General features: G+C 43.8%; 1 protein-coding gene across 1 annotated transcript in view; it reads right to left on the bottom strand.

Annotated features, from left to right (window-relative positions):
- Positions 1–23,354, bottom strand: part of ADAM12 (ADAM metallopeptidase domain 12) — a 1,097,024-nt gene that overhangs the window by 922,858 nt on the left and 150,812 nt on the right. Inside the window, exon 2 of the mRNA XM_082269366.1 lies at positions 11,193–11,326. Within this exon, the coding sequence (XP_082125492.1) occupies positions 11,193–11,326 (134 nt within the window). The remainder of the gene's footprint in view (positions 1–11,192; positions 11,327–23,354) is intronic.

Below are 23,354 nucleotides of genomic sequence, written 5' to 3' on the forward strand. Positions count from 1 at the left end.
ACAGAGACAGCCGAGGAGTGGTTGAAAACAACGGTCTATGGTTTATTCTTCCAATTTGCTGGAAACAAGTGCAAACATCCAAACAGCATAAATCAAACAAAACATAAAATAAACCCTGCCCACTTGGGGAGTCTACCTTCACAACACAGGAACCTACCTATGGAGTCTGTCCCAACCTACTGCTGGTCTTACAGCAGAAAACCAATAGTCTATTTGTTTTTCTTTTCACACAGAAAAGGTCAACACCACCTCACCTTCCGAAGTCTTTCTCAGCTCACTGCTCTCCTTAACGCAAAAAGCCTCAGGATGCAGCAATCGGTAATCATCCTCTGGATAACTTATAGAGGCCTTAATTGCCTCATTCTGAATAGCTGAAGCTTTCCAACGTCCTTAAACCTTTCTGGCTACCTCCGCAGCCAACACCTGATAGTAAATGGTGAATTGTCTAAACAAGGCAGAAATGTATCTCCCGTCTGTGACAACACCCACAGATTTACCGGACTTCCTGTCACTATATATATATATATACACATACATACATACACACACAGTATATAACCAATTCAAAATATGATCATCAGAGGTGGTATTGCACCCTGATCTTTGTAAGTTTTTAAATATGCAATTTAGTAAAAAACTGTGCAAATTTTAGACTGGGTTCACACAAATTCAATTCGCATGACAGGAGAGTGTGTCCAGCTCTCAATGGACCTGGTTCACACAGCTCCGGAGCGGCCACAGTCAACATTTAAAAAAGAGTCCTGTGCGTCTTTAGTTCCGATTCAGGTGCAAATTCAAGCAAAAATTTAGACCGTGTTTCCACCTGAATCGGTAAACAGGGATGCATCGGACCCTATGCTGTGAGCCCCGCGCCACAGCATATGTGAACACAGCCATTATCAATTTTGTTTTTACGGATCTTGATTTTCAGAGACATAATCAAAGCCCCTTTTATTTATTTTGTGGTATATGTTATATTTTATGTCATCTAACTAAAAAAAATATATATTATTATAATACCTACCCCCAATGAAATCACATTCTTGGTGGAGCCCAACAGAACATCAAAGGCTGCACCTGATTATATAGCTGCTTTTGATTTAAGACATAATTCTGACTGCGCTATCAAAGGATAGGCACGTATGAGGCGTTTTGCTTTGTAACGAAATGTCTTATATAAGAAGATAATTGTGTTTTTCCTTCTTCTCAGAAACACTTGGAAGTTTTAATTACAGAACAGCCTGCTCTATAAAATAGAATAATGGCTGCTGGATTCAGACTAATGAACTCCCTGTCAGTTCCTGTGTTGGTTTTATCTCTCTCCTCCTCCCATACCCGCTGCACAGCTGAATCTGTCAGGTGTTAGAAGGAACCTCGTCACCCAACTCCACGACTTCCGAGAGTTCGTGTGCCTTCTGGCTTACATTCAATGCCTCTCCAGCTGTAGGGATGCAAATCTAGTTCTTTCAGTCAACAGTGGCACCTGAATAGATATTCCTAAAATAACCAGACATATCATCGAATGATGATTCAGACTATCAACCCAGCAATATGGACATAACTATATCAATAGAGCTAGATCCAGAACAAATTTTCTCACGATCAGATTATCGGACTAATTTTCGTCCATTTTTTGTTGCATGTCTCATATCGAAAGTGAAGAGGTTACTTTCAAACAAAAATTCTCGTACCACAGAATTCAATTTGAGAAGTGATGTAATGTGTTGAATTGTTTTGTATGTGTGCTTTTGTTTTCGAGCATGCGTAGCCTTGCTCTTACGATTTATTTCAGACGAAAGCTGTACTAATTAAACAAAAATCGGACGTTGCATTCACGTACTATAAAAATGTTGTAGCCTGCACATTTAGTTTTTGTCGTACGAAAATTAGTAATCGGCTGTCGAAAGCACCGTACTAATGATCCAAAAATTGGGAGGTCGACAACATTTTACATCTAATTTTCTTATCGTGTCTACGGGTCTTTATCTGCTGCCCTAAACACAACACAAACAAATACATAGCATTAACACGCATTTTGGCATGTTTTAACGTGCATAGCTTTAGAGAAGCCTATTTATTATGAATGTGCTGCCAATGCACCAAAATGGATAAAAAAAAAAAAAAATTACCCTTTTTTTTTTGCACTGCATCACAACACACGGTATACGTAGTGCATTGTGCTGTACTGTACAATGTGTTTTGCCTCTCCTATTCTGTGCCTAAAATGTTTGAGTTGATCACTAAAGAAACCATATTTGAAGGGTGGCTATAGTGACTGCTAGGGATGGGCTTGATTTTCGAGTCCAATGTAAGTTCGACTCAAACATCAGCTGTTCGTGTGTTTGCTGAACACAGGAACAAATGGGGCACTCGGCGGGAAGTTCACCCGCTGACGAGTGCCACATAATGCACTGCGCTGGTGAAGTGAATAAATAACTGATGATTGGCCAAAGCATGCACATGATCTGTATGCTTTGGCCAATCACAGCACAGTGTCCTGTCAGAGCCATGAATGGCCAAAGACAGGCTGCCTTTAGCCAATCATTGCTCAGGGGCCAAGTCTACGTCCCACACTATAGAAGGCTGCTGCTTACACGGCAGCCTTGTATAGTGCATGATAATAGAGATTAGGCAGGTAGTTAGTGGATAGTGAGTTGAGTTAGATCAGTGCAGTCAGTGTTGTGAACAGGCATACCCCATTTTTATAATCTATAGATATGTTGTAGTCCTTGGTCCCTCCCAGTGCTCCCCAAGTTTTGTGTCTGTCACTTATAGTTTGTAAACGGTGCCATGCCAAGCTGACCGAGATTTCCCATAGACGCCAAGGTAAAGATAGGGAGCAGTGCCATGTCAAGCTGATCGAGATTTTCCATAAACGCCAATGAGCACTGAAAGCTAAAAATTGGCCTGAGCACGAAAAGGTTGAAAGTGCCCTGTATTTAAGTGGTTAAGGGGAACCCATTGACAGAATAAAAAAAAAAAAAAAAAAGCATGGGGCCCCCCCCAAAATCTATACCAGGCCCTTTGGGTCTGGTATAGATTTTAAGGGAAACCCCATGCCAAAATTAAAAAAAAAAAGTAAAAAAAAAAGCGTCGCCCCCCCCCCCCCAAAATCCATACCAGGCCCTTTGCCTCAATCACAATCACCAGGCCCTTTGCCTCAACACAATCCGAGCAAGCAGCCTGGCTGGCCAAGATGGAGGGGGGGGGGGATGAGCGACAGAAGGTCGTCTCACAGCAGAAGCTGCTACGGAGGTTCGACGACCATCTGAACGATGTCCGCGTACCAGGACCGCCGTGGCCAGTCCGGGCCACCAGAATGAATGACATCCGTTCCGACGCCAACCTGCGGAGGAACCTGGACAACAGTTTAATCGGAGGAAAGGCATACAGCAGCTGATACCGGTGCCAAGGCACCACCAACGCAACCGTGGCGTCCGCCAGAGGATCGCAAGTTCTGGCCACTAATCTGTCCACCTTTTTGTTGAGACAGGACGCGAACAGATCCACGTCCGGAGTCCCCCACCGGGCGCACAGGAGGTGAAATACCTCCGGATGCAGGGACCATTGCCCCTGGTCCAAAGTCTGGCGACTCAGATAGTCCGCCTGCCATGTCAAGGACGGCGACCGGAGCCACTACAGGAGATCAGATCGAAATCCTCCTGTCCAAGGACTGAGGCGTCCTGTCCCACCTGTCCAGGATCCCTGCTAGCAGAGTCCTGGTGCGAAATTGAGCAAACGGGACTGCTTCGAAAGCCAAAACCATCAGACCCAGAGCCCGCATGCAGACCCACAAGGAGGAGAGATCGTTGTCCCTGAGAGACCTGATCTCATCCCGCAGAGTCCCAAGTTTGCCCTCCGGAAGTAAGACTCGAGCCTGAGCAGAGTCCAAGACCATCCCCAGGTACTGAAGACGAGTTGAAGGAGTCAGTGGCGACTTCTGAAAATTGATGGTCCACCTGAACTCCTGGAGTGTCTGAACTGTCACGGCCAGATTGCTCGCCAAGGTCACACATGAGTTCGACCTTAACAAAAGGTTGTCCAGGTAACCGAGGACCGCAATGCCCCTTAAACGCAGCAAAGCTAGAACCGGAGCTAACACCTTGGTGAAAACCCTGGGAGCCGAAGCGAGACCGAAAGGTAACGCCACAAACTGGTAGTGCTCCCCAGCCACCGTGAAGCGGAGATATCTCTGATGACCCTCCAAAATAGGGATGTGCAGATACGCATCCTTCTAGTCGATGGAGGCCAGGAAGTCCCCGGGGTTTAACGACGCCACCACTGACTGGATGGATTCCATCCTGAACTTCTGTACCTGTACAAAGCAGTTCAGAGACTTCAAGTCCAGAATCGGACGCACCTTGCCTTCCTTTCTGGGCACCATGAACAGGTTGGAGTAAAACCCGCAAAACCTGTCCCATAAAGGAAATGGGTACAATGACTCTTTGGGCAAGCAGATCGTACACTGCCCCCATAAGATCCCTGTAGGATCAGGGGGGCAGCTGGAGATTGGACGGGAAGAACCTGTCTGCGGGGCGGGATCGAAAACTCGATCTTGTACCCTGAACGATGCAGCTCATGAACCCACCTGTCATGAATGCTGGGCAACCAGGGTTCCTGAAAATAACGCAGACCTCCCCCCACCCCGACAACGGATGAGGGCGTCCCTTCAGGAAGAGGTGGACTGGGCCGCAGAGCCAGACTGATCGGCTTTTGGCTTACCTGACCGCGGTTTTTGTGGCCACCGAAAGGCCAGAAGGGTCTACCCTTATCCTGCGCCCAGAAGGGACGAAAGGAACTGCGCTGAGTGTTGAAAGAGGGCCCCCACCACGTGCGGGAGGGCTTACCCTTAGAGACCTGGGGCAACAGAGTACTCTTACCACCCGTGAGCCCCTTAATCAACTCATCCAGAGTATCCCCAAAAAGACTCCCCCCCACATAGGGGACCTAAGACACCGTCTTTTTGGAAGCGTGGTCAGCCGACCAGCTTTTTAACGAGGTAATGTGACGGATCGCGACCCTGACCGCGGACGAAAGGGCGGTTAACGGAGCCTCGTCCAAGGCCGCGTCACACAAGTACATCCCAGTCTGGGTGATCTGATCCACCATGACAAGGGCAGTCGGAGAGGCCGACTCCGCCACCAGAGTGCTGCGAAGCACCTTGGACCATGCCGTGAGAGCCTGAGAGGCCATCACCGAGGCAAACACAGGTTTCAACAGGGAACAGATAAATGTGGCGGGTAAGCACCTCAACGTTTGTCCACAGCCTCCAAAAATGGACAGCGGAGGGGAAAATGTTTAGGCACCACTAACATATGCTTGATGCGCCACCACTGGTCATTCACAATCTCGTGAAATTCGCCCTCCTGTACCGGTACATCACTAGACTGTGAGCCAATAGGGGGCGAGCGCGCGCCGCCGGAGGCACGCTCCTGCCCCCGTTTACTCCCTAAGCAGCCCGCGCGTGTTACCGGCGGACCCGATGTCCGCCGGTCACTCGCGATCGTCGGATACAGCGGGAGAAAGGCAGATGGCTAATGTAAACAAAGCCGCCTGTCTTTCTCCCGTGTAACAGCACAGATCATACGGACCGGCTATGTAGGACCATTGATCTCTGCTGTTACACACACAGCCACATCCAATCACAGTTAGAAGCACGCCCCTAGGGACACACTTGACCCCTCCCTCTCCAATAAAGTTAACCCCTTCCCTGCCAGTGTCATTTTTACAGTAACAGTGCATATGTATAGCACTGATTACTGTAGTAATGTCACTGGTACCCCCAAAAGTGTCAAAAATGTCAGTCAAGGGTCCGATCTGTCTGCCGCAATGTCGCAGTCCCGCAAAAAAAAAAAAAAATTTGCAGATCGCTGCCATTACTCGTTAAAAAAAAAAAAAACAATAAAAATGACAAAAATCTTTCCCTTAGTTAGTAAACGCAATAACTTTTGCGCAAACCAATTTTTGTGATTTTTTTTTACCAAACATATGCAGCAGAAAACAAATTGGCCTAAAATGTTAAAAAATTTTGATTTTTACATTTTTTTGTAAAAAGGGGGGGAATTTCATATAAAAAATATAAAAAAATTTGAAAAATATTGTTATTTTTGCAAAATTGTCGCTCTTTTTTTGTTTATAGCGCTTGATCAAAAAATCGCACAGGTGATCAAATACCACCAAAAGAAAGCTCTGTTTGTGGGAAAAAAAGGACGTCAATTTCATTTGGGTACAGCGTCACATGACTGCGCAATTGTCCGTTAAAGTCACGCAGTGCCGAATCGCAAAATGGGCCCTTGTCAGGAAGGGGGTAAAGTCTTCCGGGGCTTTAAGTGGTTAATGAGTGATTTAGGAAAAAAAAAAGTGTCACTGAATTCTGTGCTGCACCTGGGGTTCTCCTTTCTTTCAAAGATTTTTATTGAGTTTTAACAAAACAAAATCCATCAACAGAAGATAACAGTTAGCCAAATAAGAAGGTAGGTAACATACAGAAAGCTTCACCATAGACATTATGACCTGTGGAGTGAAAAATGTCATCAACAATGCAGGTAAAAAAGCTCCTATGGAGCCAGAGCAACGTGAGTAAAAATAGAACATCACACAGTCGGGGGGACCCCCCTGACCCCCAGGCAACCCCAATAGGATCACAATCTGTCGCCCGGAGAGCCAGGAAAAGGACCCCACCCGAATAAGTGATCAGCAGCAGACTGAAGGAGTTCAGAATATAAAATATTGAAGCCTGTTCGGATGAGAATCCCTTTAAAGATGATAATGCACAAGGCTCACATACACAATAAAGCTCATGTCCCTCCACAGTCCTTTTTATCCTTACTGCTCGTTCAAGGATTCACAAAGCCGTCATGTTATAACCACAGAGGGAGGTGCACAGCAGACAGAATCACGTCACAAAAAGGTAGCATCTGAGCTGTGTTTTACACATTGTAAATGACCTTTAATGTCTCACGATGCGATGAGCGGCTTTAATTAGCCAGCATATACAGTGGGTACGGAAAGTATTCAGACCCCCTTAAATTTTTCACTCTTTGTTATATTGCAGCCATTTGCTAAAATCATTTAGGTTCATTCTTCTTCCTCATGAATGTACACATAGCACCCCATACTGACAGAAAAACACAGAATTGTTGACATTGTTGCAGATTTATTAAAAAAGAAAAACTGAAATATCACATGGTCCTAAGTATTCAGACCCTTTGCTCAGTATTTAGTAGAAGCCCCCTTTTGATCTAATACAGCCAGGAGTCTTTTTGGGAAAGATGCAACAAGTCTTTCACACCTGGATTTGGGGATCCTCTGCCATTCCTCCTTGCAGATCCTCTCCAGTTCTGTCAGGTTGGATGGTAAACGTTGGTGGACAGCCATTTTTAGGTCTCTCCAGAGATGCTCAATTGGGTTTAAGTCAGGGCTCTGGCTGGGCCATTCAAGAACAGTCACGGAGTTGTTGTGAAGCCACTCCTTCATTATTTTAGCTGTGTGCTTAGGGTCATTGTCTTGTTGGAAGGTAAACCTTCGGCCCAGCCTGAGGTCGAGAGCACTCTGGAGAAGGTTTTTGTCCAGGATATCCCTGTACTTGGCCGCATTCATCTTTCCCTCGATTGCAACAAGTCGTCCTGTCCCTGCAGCTGAAAAACACCCCCACAGCATGATGCTGCCACCACCATGCTTCACTGTTGGGACTGTATTGGACAGGTGATGAGCAGTGCCTGGTTTTCTCCACACATACCGCTTAGAATTAAGGCCAAAAAGTTCTATTTTGGTCTCATCAGACCAGAGAATCTTATTTCTCACCATCTTGGAGTCCTTCAGGTGTTTTTTAGCAAACTCCATGCGGGCTTTCATGTGTCTTACACTGAGGAGAGGCTTCCGTCGGGCCACTCTGCCATAAAGCCCCGACTGGTGGAGGGCTGCAGTGATGGTTGACTTTCTACAACTTTCTCCCATCTCCTGACTGCATCTCTGGAGCTCAGCCACAGTGATCTTTGGGTTCTTCTTTACCTCTCTCACCAAGGCTCTTCTCCCCCGATAGCTCAGTTTAGCCGGACGGCCAGCTCTAGGAAGGGTTCTGGTCATCCCAAACGTCTTCCATTTGAGGATTATGGAGGCCACTGTGCTCTTAGGAACCTTAAGTGCAGCAGAAATCCTTTTGTAACCTTGTCCAGATCTGTGCCTTGCCACAATTCTGTCTCTGAGCTCTTCAGGCAGTTCCTTTGACCTCATGATTCTCATTTGCTCTGACATGCATTGTGATCTGGAAGGTCTTATATAGACAGGTGTGTGGCTTTCCTAATCAAGTCCAATCAGTATAATCAAACACAGCTGGACTCAAATGAAGGTGTAGAACCATCTCAAGGATGATCAGAAGAAATGGAAAGCACCTGAGTTAAATATATGAGTGTCACAGCAAAGGGTCTGAATACTTAGGACCATGTGATATTTCAGTTTTTCTTTTTTAATAAATCTGCAACAATGTCAACAATTCTGTGTTTTTCTGTCAGTATGGGGTGCTATGTGTACATTCATGAGGAAGAATGAACCTAAATGATTTTAGCAAATGGCTGCTTTATAACAAAGAGTGAAAAATGTAAGGGGGTCTGAATACTTTCCGTACCCACTGTACATGATGTAATTTTCAGGAACTTTGTAATGTTTAATACATTCTCATCTCTGCACTGTATGCTGTCTTCACGGCTGTCATCCAACAGATCCTTCCCCAAACACTATTTGCATAATAACTTACTGAGCAGTCAAAGACTATGCAAAACAAGAAGCCAAGGGTATAGTATACTGCATAGTCTTAAAGAGTGCTGCCTGACCAGGGTCTATAAGCATGCTTTATTCATTTTTTTTTCTGACGAAGTCCTAAATCCAAACTTAACGTTTGTGAATGCTAGTCCCCCTTGTACATGGCATGTTTTCCAGATTTCCTAGATGAAATATGGTGGTCAAGGTTAACTACTAAACTTTTTATATAAAGTAGGTCTGCAAAAAAATCCTTTTGTATATTTTAGTTCTGGATAGAGTGAAAAAGTGTCATTTTTTTATTTTTGCTATCAGTTACCGATTAGGGACTGGTTCACACCTATTGCATCCTAGTGAAGTCCAGTTCTGTAGGACTAAAAGGCATAAGGGCAGAGCTAAGTGGTCACATCATCACACAGTCTTGGATGGCTGTTCTCATTTGTGATTATATGACCTTGTTTTTCCTTAAAAAAAAGGTTACAAATTACTACACTATGTAGTCTAATCTGTCCTTTCTCTGCATATGAGACTTTGCTACATTGTAATGTGGTTACCATTATTTTATATTAAGGAGAGAGCCATCCATCCTGCTGCGATCAGTTTATAGTGCCATGGAACCTCTTATGTGTTGAGGTTTGATCCTCTGGTAAGCAGATTTGCTGGGTAGTGTTGGTGAAGGTTTTCCTGTGAGTAATTTTCACATTGGACTTCTTTCATCAGCATGATTTTCTTAGGACTTCTAAATACAATTTACATTTTCACTGCCATGTATTGAGATTTAAATGTAATGTATTTTTTATTTTTAATTAACAAATTTTTTGTAGCATTATTGGTTTGTGTCCCTAACCTAGAACAAATATAAAATGAGGAGGTCCAGTTTTATAGATACTAGTTTCAGGTCTGTGTTCAACCATTATTGAACCCACTTGGACAGTATACTAAACAGACAACTAGCATCTTAAGAAAGGGGGGGGGGGGGGACGACCACCTGAATGCGTCACTCGGGAAAGGGTTGTACTAGAGGGGATCTTTACATTCAGTATTAAAAAGAATCAGTCAATTTTTTCATTCAGGTCTTTATTACCTAACCTTTGATGCAATTATAGCTCGTCCTCTCTACGCTTCTCCGCCACCCTGTTACTCTGTCAGAAACCTTGAGATATGTTCAGTTTTTCTGAGTATGGAGAAACAGGACTTCCAATGATTCAGTGATTGGGCTGAGCGTCCAACTGCTAATCCTGAACACTGTCACATGTGAGAGAAGGGTAGGCTAGCAAGATAGTCTGTCATTTTGGCCTAAAACGAAATGTCCCCCCATTTTTTAGCTTTTCTCCTAACTTGCTTGAAAATTAAATTTTTTGTTTTAAGCATAAGGAAAAATGTTACAAAAAAGTGCCCTGTATTGGCATAGCTCTCCTAAAGTGGACCTTTTAGTACCTTTACAAGTCCTCCTGAATATTAGCCACTCAAATCACTTCTGATAGAAAGGGAAATGCAGGCTGGAAAGATCCTTACCAGGATGATTCCTGTAGGTGCAGGCATCATTCCGGTATATCTACTGAAACCTGAGGACAACCATGGAAGGCAAGTAGTTGAAAAAAAAAATCTATTTGATGCTAGGCCCACTTTAACCTCTTGGAGCCGGCAATACGCAAATATGCGGCCTCTCAGCGCCTGGTCCTCATCACCGACAGGCCACATATTTGCATAAATTGCTGCCTATACACCTGTGCTGAGAGCGTGCACCGTGCTCTTCCAGCACATTTACCGTCGACTAAACAAAAGCTTGTTGCGATTGGGAGTTTTTGGAACACATAACTGCTATGACATCTAATCCCAGCGTCACGTTATCTTAAGCCATGCCCCCAACTCCCGACCTCATAAACCCTTTTAAAGGGCCTGGAGGCACTGGCGCTAAGAGGCTAACTTTATGAAAACCCTGCACTGTGTGTTTAAAAGCGAAACTCTGTGGTTCTGTCTCCAAAGCAGAAGCAGCAGACATATCAATGTACAGAGATAACATTAAAGCTGTGTTGAAAAGATTCAACTAACATTTTAAAAAACCTCAAAAACAGTTATAAAATGGCCCCTCTGATATAAACTATAGAAGTATATAAAAAAATCTGTTGAAAATATATGGCTGTACAAAAAGCCATTTTGTTGCATGCATAGATCATTGTGGGGTAATGAGCCTAAATTAGACCGATAGGAATCATTTTAACAATATAGACCTGCAGACATCATTTACAGCAGTTTAAAAGCATCTCAGATTGAATTATATGTTAGGCATCAGGTTTAGAAAACAGTCTGAATGGTTTCCATCCTTTACATTGTTAGCACAAATATAGTGTATTTTCTCGCGTCTGCAATGTTTTCTTTTCGTTCCATATTGTTCAGCTAAAAGCATCTCAAAGGAACATTAAAAAAAGTGAACTAACCTTTGGAAAGATGGTACCTATTGCCTTCCACTGTTCTCCACTCAAAAGATAAGGGACTATTATCTCATAATGTCCACAGTGTTCCCTTTCTGTCTGTTTCCTAGACGATCCCAATTTACAGTCCACATTCTCTCCTAGAGGAAAAAACATATTAAAACTTACTTTAGTATGGAGCGACCTGCAAAACACAGATATTGCTGTTTAGATGACTTTGCAAAGTCACTGCAAGATTAATAAGTTCTAGGGAATCTCTTAATAAATCAAATCAATTAAACATTTTCAGCAAATTTGCTTTGTGAAGCCGCAGCAAAACCATCGTTCTATGACAAGGTGAAAAAAAGAGCAGTGCATGAAACGTTTAATATAAGATAAATGGTAAAAAGTTATAATCAGCAATGCAAAGTAAAGAGATAAGTGAATTTTACTTTCCCAAAAATAGGGATAAGAGCCAATAGAAGAACAGTTGTGTTGCCCTATGTAGTAGACTCAATGATTTCAGTACTGTTAAGGATCCATATGCTTCAAATCGCCAGTTATATACTTCCCAACTTTTTTAGATGGTTAGAGTAACACATTTTAGGCTGACTCCACATATATGCACGCATGTTGGTAACACACACTGAACATGACCTTTACTTTAGAGGTAGCCCAGTTCATTTCAATGAGCCCCCAGCTGAGAACAAAATTACCTTTTAATTTACCAAAAAGTGAATATACATCAACTGTGTTGCAGAGTGTGGATTCAAAAATAGGTCATGTATAATGCTGTGGATCTCCACCCTGGGTTCTATAGCTCTATCCCATGGATTCCGCTGTGGGTGCAGGCTGGATAAAGAGCCTGTCCTAACTCTATGCAGACTATGAGCAAGATAAATATCCCGATCACCACACACCGTGCAAGCCCTTTCCGTTACATCTGCATTTCACCCCATCCAACGGGCCTTAATCATGGAAGTACCTCCATGACTAAGCCCTGGGGATGGGACAAAACGTGTCAGAGCATGGCCTAGACAGAGCTGGGCTGAGGCTGCTATTACCCGTGTGATGGACAGGTTTGCATGGTGTAGGGTGATTGGGATATTTCTCTTGTTCAAAAATAGGTCAGGCAGGTTTTTTGCAGTGTGAAAGATCATTAAGCTATAATACAAACCTGCTCCAAGTGATAGAAAGAAACCATATAGGAACCCAGACACCAGAGTCCATGAATACCATGTCCAGCTAAAAAATTTCCAGGCTTGTTACCCCTGTAGGGGTGATTATTTCCGGTAAGTGCGGTCCTGGGAGTTAGGGGAGCACCCTGTCCCGTCGCACCAACTTCACTTGGAATCCCATGAAGCAGTCCATAGCACTTTTTGTCACCAGATGTACACCTTTTTGGACTGATCTTAGCTTCAATATTGGGAATCATCGTTTCATGCGATTTTTTGGACAATTTGCCTGTTTCCCTTGTGCGACTATTGCAATCGCATTTTTCTTTGCACCAGCCACTTTGTATATTTATCTGGAGCCACCTCTTTATGTGATTTTTACAAATTGGACTGTTCCTTCTGGGTGAACACATATCACAGCACTAGTCACTTTATTTAATTAGTAACATACACCACCACTCATTTCTTTTGCACTTAGTATCTATACTATGGCTGTGTGAGCCATTCACAATACCTCATTGTGGTTATATTTATTTACTGTTTTCAGTGTATATATGCAGCACATGGTCCATTAGAACTCCAGCACTTTAGTTTGCTTTGGTCAATTTATTTTGATTCACATGGAATCACATTCCGGGTCACTCTAATAATTTTTTGGGTATATGTGATACCTGCACTACTACCTCAATTTTTTATTTGCACCTTATGTCACTTTTTGCACTTTATATTTAATTAAGGTTTTTATGAATTTTTGCATTTTGCGTATAATATTCTTGGATCCGCTTCTTTCAATTGCAGTACTGTATATATGACATTTATTACACACGATTTTTCTTTTTTTCAAATTCTGTCTTTATTAAGTCAAGCATAATACAAATAAATGTCACACTCATTAGAACTTAAAAAAATATGTATCAACAGAAACATACCTTTCTTATACATGAAAGAGATAAAGTAGGGGAAAAAACAAGAGATGCATTCAACACGGTAATTGCGATAAGAGTAGTGTGCAATATCAACATGAGTCCGTAATCAAATAACACTTCCAACAGGCCATAACTTATAACTATGTTTTGTAAAATTCACATAGCCGGCAGCATGGGAAAGATAATGTGTAAATACACTACAGTGTGAGGGTGATACTCAGAAGGAACATTGTTCACCAATGAAGCAAGCATAATAATAAACTGTGCAAAATATAGGACTTCCCAAAGCGGGAAAGAGGATAAAGTTACAGGGATATGAAGGGGAGGGGGGAGGGGGAAAAGCGGAGTGTCAGAAGGAAAAGAAGGGAGGGTAGAGAACGGAGGGGAAGAAAAGTGATAGATCAGGACCGCCTCTAGGAAAAGAAGGTCACAGAGAGGATCTGGGGAGGGGAGCGAAAAGACAGGAAGGGGTGGGATGGGATGGACCCCGCGCGGGCACCCAGCCCCGGAACCTGGTCATGTCAAGTAATACTGTGCAATGCACGGCCTTCATCCTAGAAAACAAACATGTTCCAGCAGCTCCATGTCTTAGTATATTGTTCCCTCCTGCCCTGCGAAGTCAGAACCATGTCCTTAAAGTCATTGATAAGTTTAACCCTGGATAGCCAGAGTGGGATCGAAGGAGGGGTGTTAGATTTCCAGCAAAGGCCGATACAGATTTTGGCCGCATTTAAGAGGTGGCGTAGGATAGATTTCTTGTATCGAGCAGAGGGGATAGTTGTATTGTGTAAGAGAAAGAATGCGGGGTCGTCCGGGAGAGCATAGTCTGTAATTTTCTGAGAGATTCTCCTCACTTCTTGCCAGAAGTCCCGTAGGTTCGGGCAACTCCAAAACACATGGAGCATAGTTGCCTGGGTCTCTCAGACACCGCCAACATCTATCAGATGTCCCAGGAAAGAATCTAGCAATGCGCACCGGTACGTAGTACCAGTGCGTTAGCAACTTATAGTTAGTTTCCTTGAGACGGGTGCAAATCGAGGAGCGTAGGGAGAATCGAATAATGTTTCTGCGTTGAGTCACATTGAAGGTCCTTTGTAGCTCACCTTCCCATTTCAAGATCCCCGGTAGTACAAAATCCTGTGGAGGTTCCGAAAGTAGTAAGTAAATCTGTGATAGGGCGTGCGGCAATGGAGTGTGGCCTGAGAGAAGAATCTCGAGGGGTTACAGCGGCCTCTCAAAAAGTGAGCGGGGTCCCAGTTCCCTGAAGAAGTGACCCAGCTGCAGAGCCTGCCATCGCGACAATGAAAATGGGCCACTCATCGCAGTCAACTGTAGAAGAGAAGGCCAGTCAGCAGTCGCTCCAAAATGGGATGCTCGAAAACGGCCCCCCAGGAGGATGTCCCGAAACCTGCCCCCGGCACAGCCCACCGGAAATGCCGGGTTCCCCAATATTGGAAACAATGGTGAACGCGGCACAGAGTTTCTCGTGGTACCCAGAATTGAAGAACAAATCCTAAGCGTCGGCCCGATAAGGGGGTGACGTCTAACCACCTCTGGCACCGACACGGTACACCACGGGGCTCCTGGGAGGTGAAGTGGATATAGGGACATTTCCAATGTTGTCCACAGCTTCAGTCTTGAGTGTCTACACCAGTCCACTAGTTGATTTAAGTGAGTGGCCTGATAGTAGCGCTTAACGCCTTGGACTGCCACTCCACCGTAGGTTTTAGGTAACGTGAGCAGGTTTCTACGCAGTCTGGGCCGACGCCCAGCCCATATAAACCTGGTAAAGGTAGCGTCCACTTGACGAAAAAAGAGAGCAGGGATAGACACTGGAAGGGTCTGAAATAGAAAGAGAAACTTCGGGAGTATGGACATCTTGAGTATGTTGCAGCGGCCAAACCATGAATGGAGACCCGTCGACCACTTATCCAGCAAAGCTCGAGTCGAGGCCAGGAGAGGCGGGAAGTTTAGGCGATATACATCAGAGGGGTTCGGCGGCAGTAGCGTCCCCAGATACCTCAAGGCCACCGACGCCCATTTAAAGGGAAAGTTATGGCAGAGGGAATCTTGCAGTTGAGTGGAGAGAGACACTCCCATGGCTTCTGATTTATTGTAATTAATTTTCAGATGGGAGACCGAACCATAAAGTTTAAATTCACAAAGGAGGTATTACACACGATTTTTAATACATCTGCAATGGTGAAACACCTATATATTGCTTTTTAAATATTTATTTACACTAGATTTTATAGTTTTGTGCCATATCCAGCCACATATTTTTGATTTGGTTATCCCACATTTCCATATGTGTATTTATTAGACATTCTATTTAAGCACCAAGCATTTTCCTTTGAGGCCATCCCTAATCCATCAAGCAATTTATATGTTCAGTAATATAAATGTTCATAATTTTTGTCCATTTGGGCACAATAACAACTAAATAGATACATATAGGCAGCGCCACTGCCTCCCCCTTTTTTTCTTTATATCTGCTCCAAGTGATGCAATCTCCTCTCTGAAGTGCAGGTCCTGGTCCAATCCGCACTCGGCATACAACAGGCAGTGTACAAGGAGGTGACCACATTCCAATCTTCAGAGAAAATGTAGCTTTATTTAATAAAGTCCATCAGGACATCAAAAAGACACGAAACATGGGACAAAAAAAAAAAGTAAGGTTGACGCGTTTCACTAAGAAATTTGCTTAATCATAACCTCAGTAACATCTGTATGAGTAACCCTTAAATAGCCATGTAGCAGATCAGTGAAATAGGTGCCTGATTATACTGCCCCAGACAAACATAGACTTGACATCACACCTATCATTAAAACAACAACTAAGAAAAGGACTTTTAAAACATTTAAGGAATGTCTAGAGAAAGCAAAGATCATTGGGCACCCATTGGAAATTAATGGGGTGAGACAACACACATTGAGGTATGAATGGGCCTTTCGTCTCAAAATGTACAGGCTTTAAAAACACATTCTAGCTGTATTCCTGATCATGCATCCCATTAAGAAATTCTAAAATAGCCCTTAAACTGTCTGTCTTTCAGTATACAGAAACAACTGAAAAAAAAAACAGTTCTGTTCATAGCAATATAATAATAATATAAATATGCTGCCATATTTCTGGTATAATTCAGAAAATAACCATTACTAGTGGCATTATTTTTTCGTTTTTAAAATAGGGTTTGAAAATAAGCCGATCCCCGCTGAGCAGGCAGATGACAGCTCTGTCTCCACTCTGTGTATGGAAACGGAGCTGTCAGATCCCCGCTGCTCTCTATGGGGAATCGGATCAGAACGGACCGCCTGTCCGTTCTCATCCAATCCCATCTGATCTGATGGACGGATGGAAAATAGGGTTTCCATCCGTCCGAATTTCATGGACAGGATCGGAAGCGGATAGCAGCGGGTGTCAGTGGATATGTCTCCGCTGACATCAGCTGCCCCTTAGGGATGCATGGAGCATCCGATCAGGTCCGCCTGAAAAACTGACAGGTGGATCTGATCAGATTGTCCGTGTGAAAGGACCCTTAAGCTTTTTTTTTTTTCCCTTTCCTTTCCTTTCCTTTCCTCGACCCCCCCCCCCCCCTCTATCTTTTTGTAAACTGTCATACATATCTCATGACAGCATTTCCTAGATCAAAACATTCTATAATATAAGACAAGTCATTTTACAAATTTCGAAGCATAGAAAATTCTAGAACCAAAAAATTCAAAAGGCTAAACTAGACAATAATTCCTCCCAAAATTACAGCTAACAAGGAAACCTACATAGTATGCGTAATGGTTTGGTGAACGAATGGGAGGCAGAAGCATAGGGGGAGATTTACTAAAACTGGAATCTGGTGCAGCTGTGAATAAGTAACGAATTAACTTCTAATGTCAACTTGTTTAATTAACCACTTTACCACCGGAGGATTTTCCTGCTTAAAGACCAGGGGTTATTTTGCGATTTTTTACTGCGTGACTTTAACGGACAATTGCGCGGTCGTGCGACGCTGTACCTAAACGAATTTCACGTCCTTTTTTTCCCACAAACAGAGCTTTCTTTTGGTGGTATTTGATCACCTGTGCGATTTTTTGATCACGCGCTATAAACAAAAAAAGAGCGTAATTTTTGCAAAAACAACAATATTTTTCACTTTTTTTTATATGAAATTCCCCCAAAAAAAAATGTAAAAATCAAAATTTTTTAAAAATTTCGGCCAATTTGTTTTACGCTACCTATGTTTGGTAAAAAAAAATCGCAAAAAGCGTATTTTGATTGGTTTGCGCAAAAGTTATCGCATTTACTAACAAAGGGAAAGATTTTTGTCATTTTTGGTGTTTTTTTTTTTAACGAGTAATGGCGGCGATCTGCGATTTTTTTTGCGGTACTGCGACATTGCGGCGGACAGATCGGACCCTTGACTGACATTTTTGACACTTTTGGGGGTACCAGTGACATTACTGCAGTAATCAGTGCTATATATATGCACTGTTACTGCAAAAATGACACTGGCAGGGAAGGGGTTAACAGTATTGGACAGGGAGGGGTTAAGTGTGTCCTAGGGGCGTGATTCTAACTGTGTAGGGACAGGTCTACTAGTGTAAAAACAAAGATCAACAGTTCTACATAGTAGAACTGTTTGATCTTCACTTTTACACAGGGAGAACTGACAGGTGGCTTGTTTACACAAGCCGCTCTGTCTTTCTCCCGCTGTAGCGGCGATCGTAGTGTGACCGGCGGACATCGGGTCCGCCAGTCACACTCCCGCACTCCTCCGTGAACGAGCCGAGGCGGGCGCGCGCCTCAGCGGGCGCGCGCCCGCCCGCTATTGGCTCTGGAAGGAGTGACAGGCGAGCGACGTAGACCTACGTCACTCTGCCTGGCCGGGGCCGACTGCCGCAGTAAATATACTGTGCGCAGTCGGCAAGCGGTTAAGCTTTCATAATAAAAACATGGAAGTTGATTGGTTTCTATACAGAGCTGCATCAGATTTTGCACAATCCAGTGTTAATAAATCCTCCCATAGTATATCTAAACAAAAATGGTAAAAGAATGTTGTTTCTTGTAACAATACATACTGACCAATTTTCCAACTACATAAAAACTGATTACATTTTCTAGAATACCCATATTATTCATTGTACGCATTTTCAAAATATTTGTATTGGGCTCGGTTCACACTGGGGCGGTTAGTCCCCTGACAAGTTGTGCTATATTCAGTGCAATGGAACCGTTCTAATCTGAGCGACTCCAGTCGCTCCAACTTAGAAAAAAGGTTCCTGCACTACTTGGGGGCGATTTCGGAGAGGATTGCATTGACTTCTATTAAATAAATAATTTGCAAGCCACGCTGAAGTGGAGCTGTACAGGGCGGCTTCAGAGTCGGGTGACTTTGAAGCAGTCCCAGTGTGAACCGAGCCTTAGTATCCTTGCCAGTTTATTGGTAAATAAAGTCAGTGAAGCAAGTTATTACCTCAACCTACCCTGCTAGTGAATGCATATTCTTGCATACGTTACAGACTTTTAGACCGGTTTCACACATGTGCGGTGTGATTTTCAAGTCTGTTTTTAGTGCAAATTTCTAAAGTAGCTGTTCAGATATGGTTCTGATGAGAATTGCCAAGACATATACATGACTTTTAGGAGCGGGCAACTGCCAGCATCCTTAAAAAAAGCTGGTTCCTAAGGAGCAGGCTGGCAAATCAGGCACCGCATGCTTAACAACCTATGATTCATAGGCTGTCAGTGGGGGCTGACAGCTGAATGTAAACAAAAGAACTGCCAGCAATAAAACTTGAGAACAAAACTTCATAGGGGTCCCCTCAAATCCATAAGGAGAATCTCATGCCAAAATTTAAAAAAGAATGGTGTGGGGTCCCTCCAAATCCATAACAGACCCTTATCCGAGCATACAGCCCGGCAGGTCAGGAAAGGGAGGGGACAAGCAAGTGCCACGCCCCCCGTATCCCCCGTCCCCACCTTCTGAACCATACCAGGCCAAAAAAAAAAAAAAAAGGACATGGAGGTCCCCCCAAAATGCATACAGCCTGGCAGAAAAGGAAAGGGGGAGGATGAGTGAACGTCCCCCTGAACATGCCCTCAATAGGGCCCACCTTTCCCGGCCTGCATGCTCAGATGAGGATCTGGTATGGATGGGGGGAGGGGACCCCAGTTGATTTTTTTTTTTAATGGTGTAGGGTTCTCCTTAAAATGCTGTTTTTTTTCTCAATTTTAATTGCCAGCAACTCTTTTGTTTACATTGAGCTGTCAGCGGGGAATCCCGCTGACAGCTGATGAGTCATCGGTTGTTAAAGATGCAGCGGCCGGCTTGCCTACCATCTCCTTAACAACCAGCTATAACACAGGAGAGGAGGGAGGAAAATAGAAAAAAAACTGGTAAAATCTTGTTTGAAATAGATGACATGTGCAATTCAGAAGCATTCCTATACAAGTTAATGAGCTGACATTCCTCGCATGTGTGGGCCAATCGATGTATGCGTGCACGCAGGACTGACACATGCGTTCGCCTTTGCTTACGAGCACGGGGCACTTTAATTTTTTTTTTAATCACTTTTTTTGCTGTCACAAAGAATGTAAACATCCTTGTGAAAGCAATAGCCATGTGACAGCTATACTTTATGGAGAGATCTCGCATCTATAAGAAAGCCACAGAAGGCAACAGGAGGATGGGGTGAGGGCGTTCCCTTCCACTGCTTTTAAAATCAATCCAGTGGCTAGTTAGCCTCTAAGATTTATTTTACAAGAGAGTTGACCACTAGCTCTTAAAAAAAAAACAAAAAAACGGTATAACCACTTGAAACCCAGCAACGTATGGGTATGTTGCTGGTCGGCAAGTGAACCGGGGCTTATTGAAAATATCTTTATAAACTGTGCTAAGCTGTGTGTATGAACTGAAAGAGGACCTGGCGCCAGAGGCGTAACTAGAACCTTCAGGGCCCCAGTGCAAGAATCCATGAAGGGCCCCCTGGATCCTTGGCCCGGTCCCCTTCCCTTCAAGTCTGGGGCTCTTCCCACTGATCCTGGGGCCCTTTACTCTCGTTTCGGGGGCCCTTTATTGCGGTCCCGCAGTGGGACCTTTTCACAAGTTCTGCAGTGGGCCCCCTTCCTGCCATCTTGGGCGCCTCTCAACGGAGGTGGAAAGCCAGGGCCCGGTCGCAAGTGTGACCTTTGTGATCCTGGAAGCTCACCCACTGGTGTCAGTAGTTTTTATTTTTTGATATTTTAATTCTATTACTTTTTTATCATTTTATTTTATTTTTTTACAATGTCACTGACTATGACTCTGTCCATTCAGAAAAGGAATGAGCTGGTAAATTACATATTTACCGACCCCTTCTTGGTTATCTATTGTGACACATCCCCTGCAGCAGCCAGCAGGAGAGGGAAAGGAGCACAGTCTGGGGGGGGGGGGGGGGAGGGTTGCACACAGGGGCCCAGAGACAGCAGAACACAAGTGAACTGGATAGGAGGAGTGGCGGGGGCAGCATACAGAAGAACTAATCTCCTCCATTTTCCTCCTGCAGCTACAGGAGGAAAAAGAAGGAGAGTGATTTCTCTACATGCTGCCACTCCTATCCAGGTGTACAGGGGAGCTGCACAGGTCCCCTGGAGCATGGGGCCCGGTTGCAATTGCAACCCCTGAAACCCCTGTAGTTACGCCCCTGCCTGGCGCAAGCTATGAATCATGAAAAACACAGAATACATTTAGGGGAAATAAGCCCATGGTAAGCCAACATTTTTCTCTTTCCTTGCCAACAGTCCTGGAGTTTTTGTGAAAGTTCAGAAGTCTTCTAAAACTTTATAGGATATGTGCCTAAAATGGTTTCTCTTAAAGCATATGTAAAGCCAAAAACAAAAATGTAATATATTGCAGCTTATCAGTCCTTAGTTGGTAGTTAGGCTGGATTAATTTCCTGCTTTTAAGATTATTCCAATATTTTTCTTGGTGATCCTGCCAGTAACACAATTCCTGTGAGAACACTCACTTATTGCACTGTATCTATGGAGAAGCAGTGTTGTCACCTTAGGCTGCTCTTTCGATTTGGACCACAAACATCTCCTCCTTACCTCAATTACATGAGGGTGGGGGGGGGGGGGTTTGGTGTTTTGTACTTCACAGAAGCTAGCTGGGAAAGCTTTTAACATTGTTTGATACTTCAGTGAACAGGAAGAGGACACTGCATTTCTGGCAGGACAAACCAGCACTTTTCTGTAGACCTGAAGAAAAGATAATATAGCCACAACACACGAGGACTGTAAAGTTCAATATATTACATTTTATTACTTTTATTTTAAGGTCTGCATATACTTTAAAGGTAGAATTCCAGGCTAAACCTAGTCCCATGTTCCCTCCCTCCTTCTAAAACCTATGCTGAATAACCCGTGTAAGATGTAAATACTTGCCTACTTTCAGTCCGCTCTGGTAACTTAATCCTCTGTGACAGCCAGTGGCAGCTGTTGGGGATAGGAGAGATTGCTTGATAACGGCTAGGAATGCCTGGGAAATGTGATGTCACTTATGGCGCTTTTCCACTGCATGGAACCGAACGGTTCGGCTCGCTTTTGTGCTTTTCCACTGCTGGTACCACATGGTACGGTGTAGGAACGGTTCGGTACGGTACGGCGGCGCTTTTCCACTGCATGGAACCAAACAGTACGGCTCTCAAAAACAGTACCACCTCAATTATGGTTCCAAGAGGTACCATACCGGTACCATATCCCACAAGCCTTTGCATGCAGTCACTACTAGCCACTGATTGGTCAGAGAATCCCACCCACCCCGTTGTTATCCACCCCACTGAACTTTAGTACTACTTTAGTGGAAAAGCAAACCATACCGTACCGAACCGTTCCAACACCATACCATGCGGTACCAGCAGTGGAAAAGCAAACCGGGCCAAGCAGGGCCGAGTAGAGTCGAGCGGTACTTGCAGTGGAAAAGTGCCATTATAGGCTTCCATAGCCTGTCCACTGTTGGCACTCCCTCTTCACCCCAGCAGCAGCTGCTGATTGACACAGGGGAGCTGGATCACATGACTGCACCAGAACAGGCTGAAAACAGGTACGTTTTCCGTAAGTAGATTTATTTTCTGCCAGTTACTGGGCTCTTTATTCCTGGCTTAAAAATTGGAGTCTCAGCGGTATAATATGAAATGGCTGGAATGGAAGATGTGGTTGTAGGAGGGCTGGATCATTAAGAAATCATGCAGTTCTCATGTGATCATTGATGTAGTCCCTTGCATGGTCCAATCACGTTAAAGCTGGCTATACTGCGATCTAGATTTGGCTGGTTCAGCAGGGATTGGCTGAATTCAGATGCATGTAGAGCCCCTGAGGTTGAATAGAAGTCAATCTACTAAATTACTTCTCTTCAACCAACCTGTTGCAAAATGCCTGCTTAATCAGTGCTGCAGGCTATTGTCTGCAGTGAAGATCAGTGTATTCTCATAGTGGGGAAGTTTCCCCACTGTCAGAATATGGCACAGCAAGAGAATTTCCCCATCCAACTCAAAAGTATATTTAGTTCAAACCGCTGGATGAATGAAAAAAAACGGATCCTTCTATGGTCATCCTAAGCAGGTTCACAAGGTCTTGTTCAATCTTGATCAAGGACCAAAAGAAACAGGAAAGTGTCCAGTAGCAGGAATTACCGAAGTATGTTCAGTTTTAAAGTATTATATTTAGGATTAAGGTGGGATTTAGGGTGGGCCGGGCCACTCTCTTGTCTTTCATTCAGAACTGCTGGCAAATATATCCAAGAAAATAAAGTGTCTCACAGTCTGATTACTTCTGCTACATGGCATCTGGAAAAAGTACTTTCAACTGTACTTCACTTCCCATCATCAGAAGCAGTCATACACATCTTCTAGCTGATTTATCTGGTGAATGTTGTGTGCTTAGCCAGATTTACTGGTGTAAGGAGCATTTATTAACTCTGATACAGAACATATGGCATACATTTTTAGAAGAATGTACAGCAATCCTTGTACTCTAAGATTTATTTTGTGAATAATTGAAACAAAAATGGTAATGTCTTTCCATGTTGAATCTCTAAAGCAGAATATTTGTA

Source organism: Pelophylax lessonae (genome assembly GCF_965119305.1).
Source record: "Pelophylax lessonae genome assembly, chromosome: 9".
Classification (NCBI taxonomy): domain Eukaryota; kingdom Metazoa; phylum Chordata; class Amphibia; order Anura; family Ranidae; genus Pelophylax; species Pelophylax lessonae.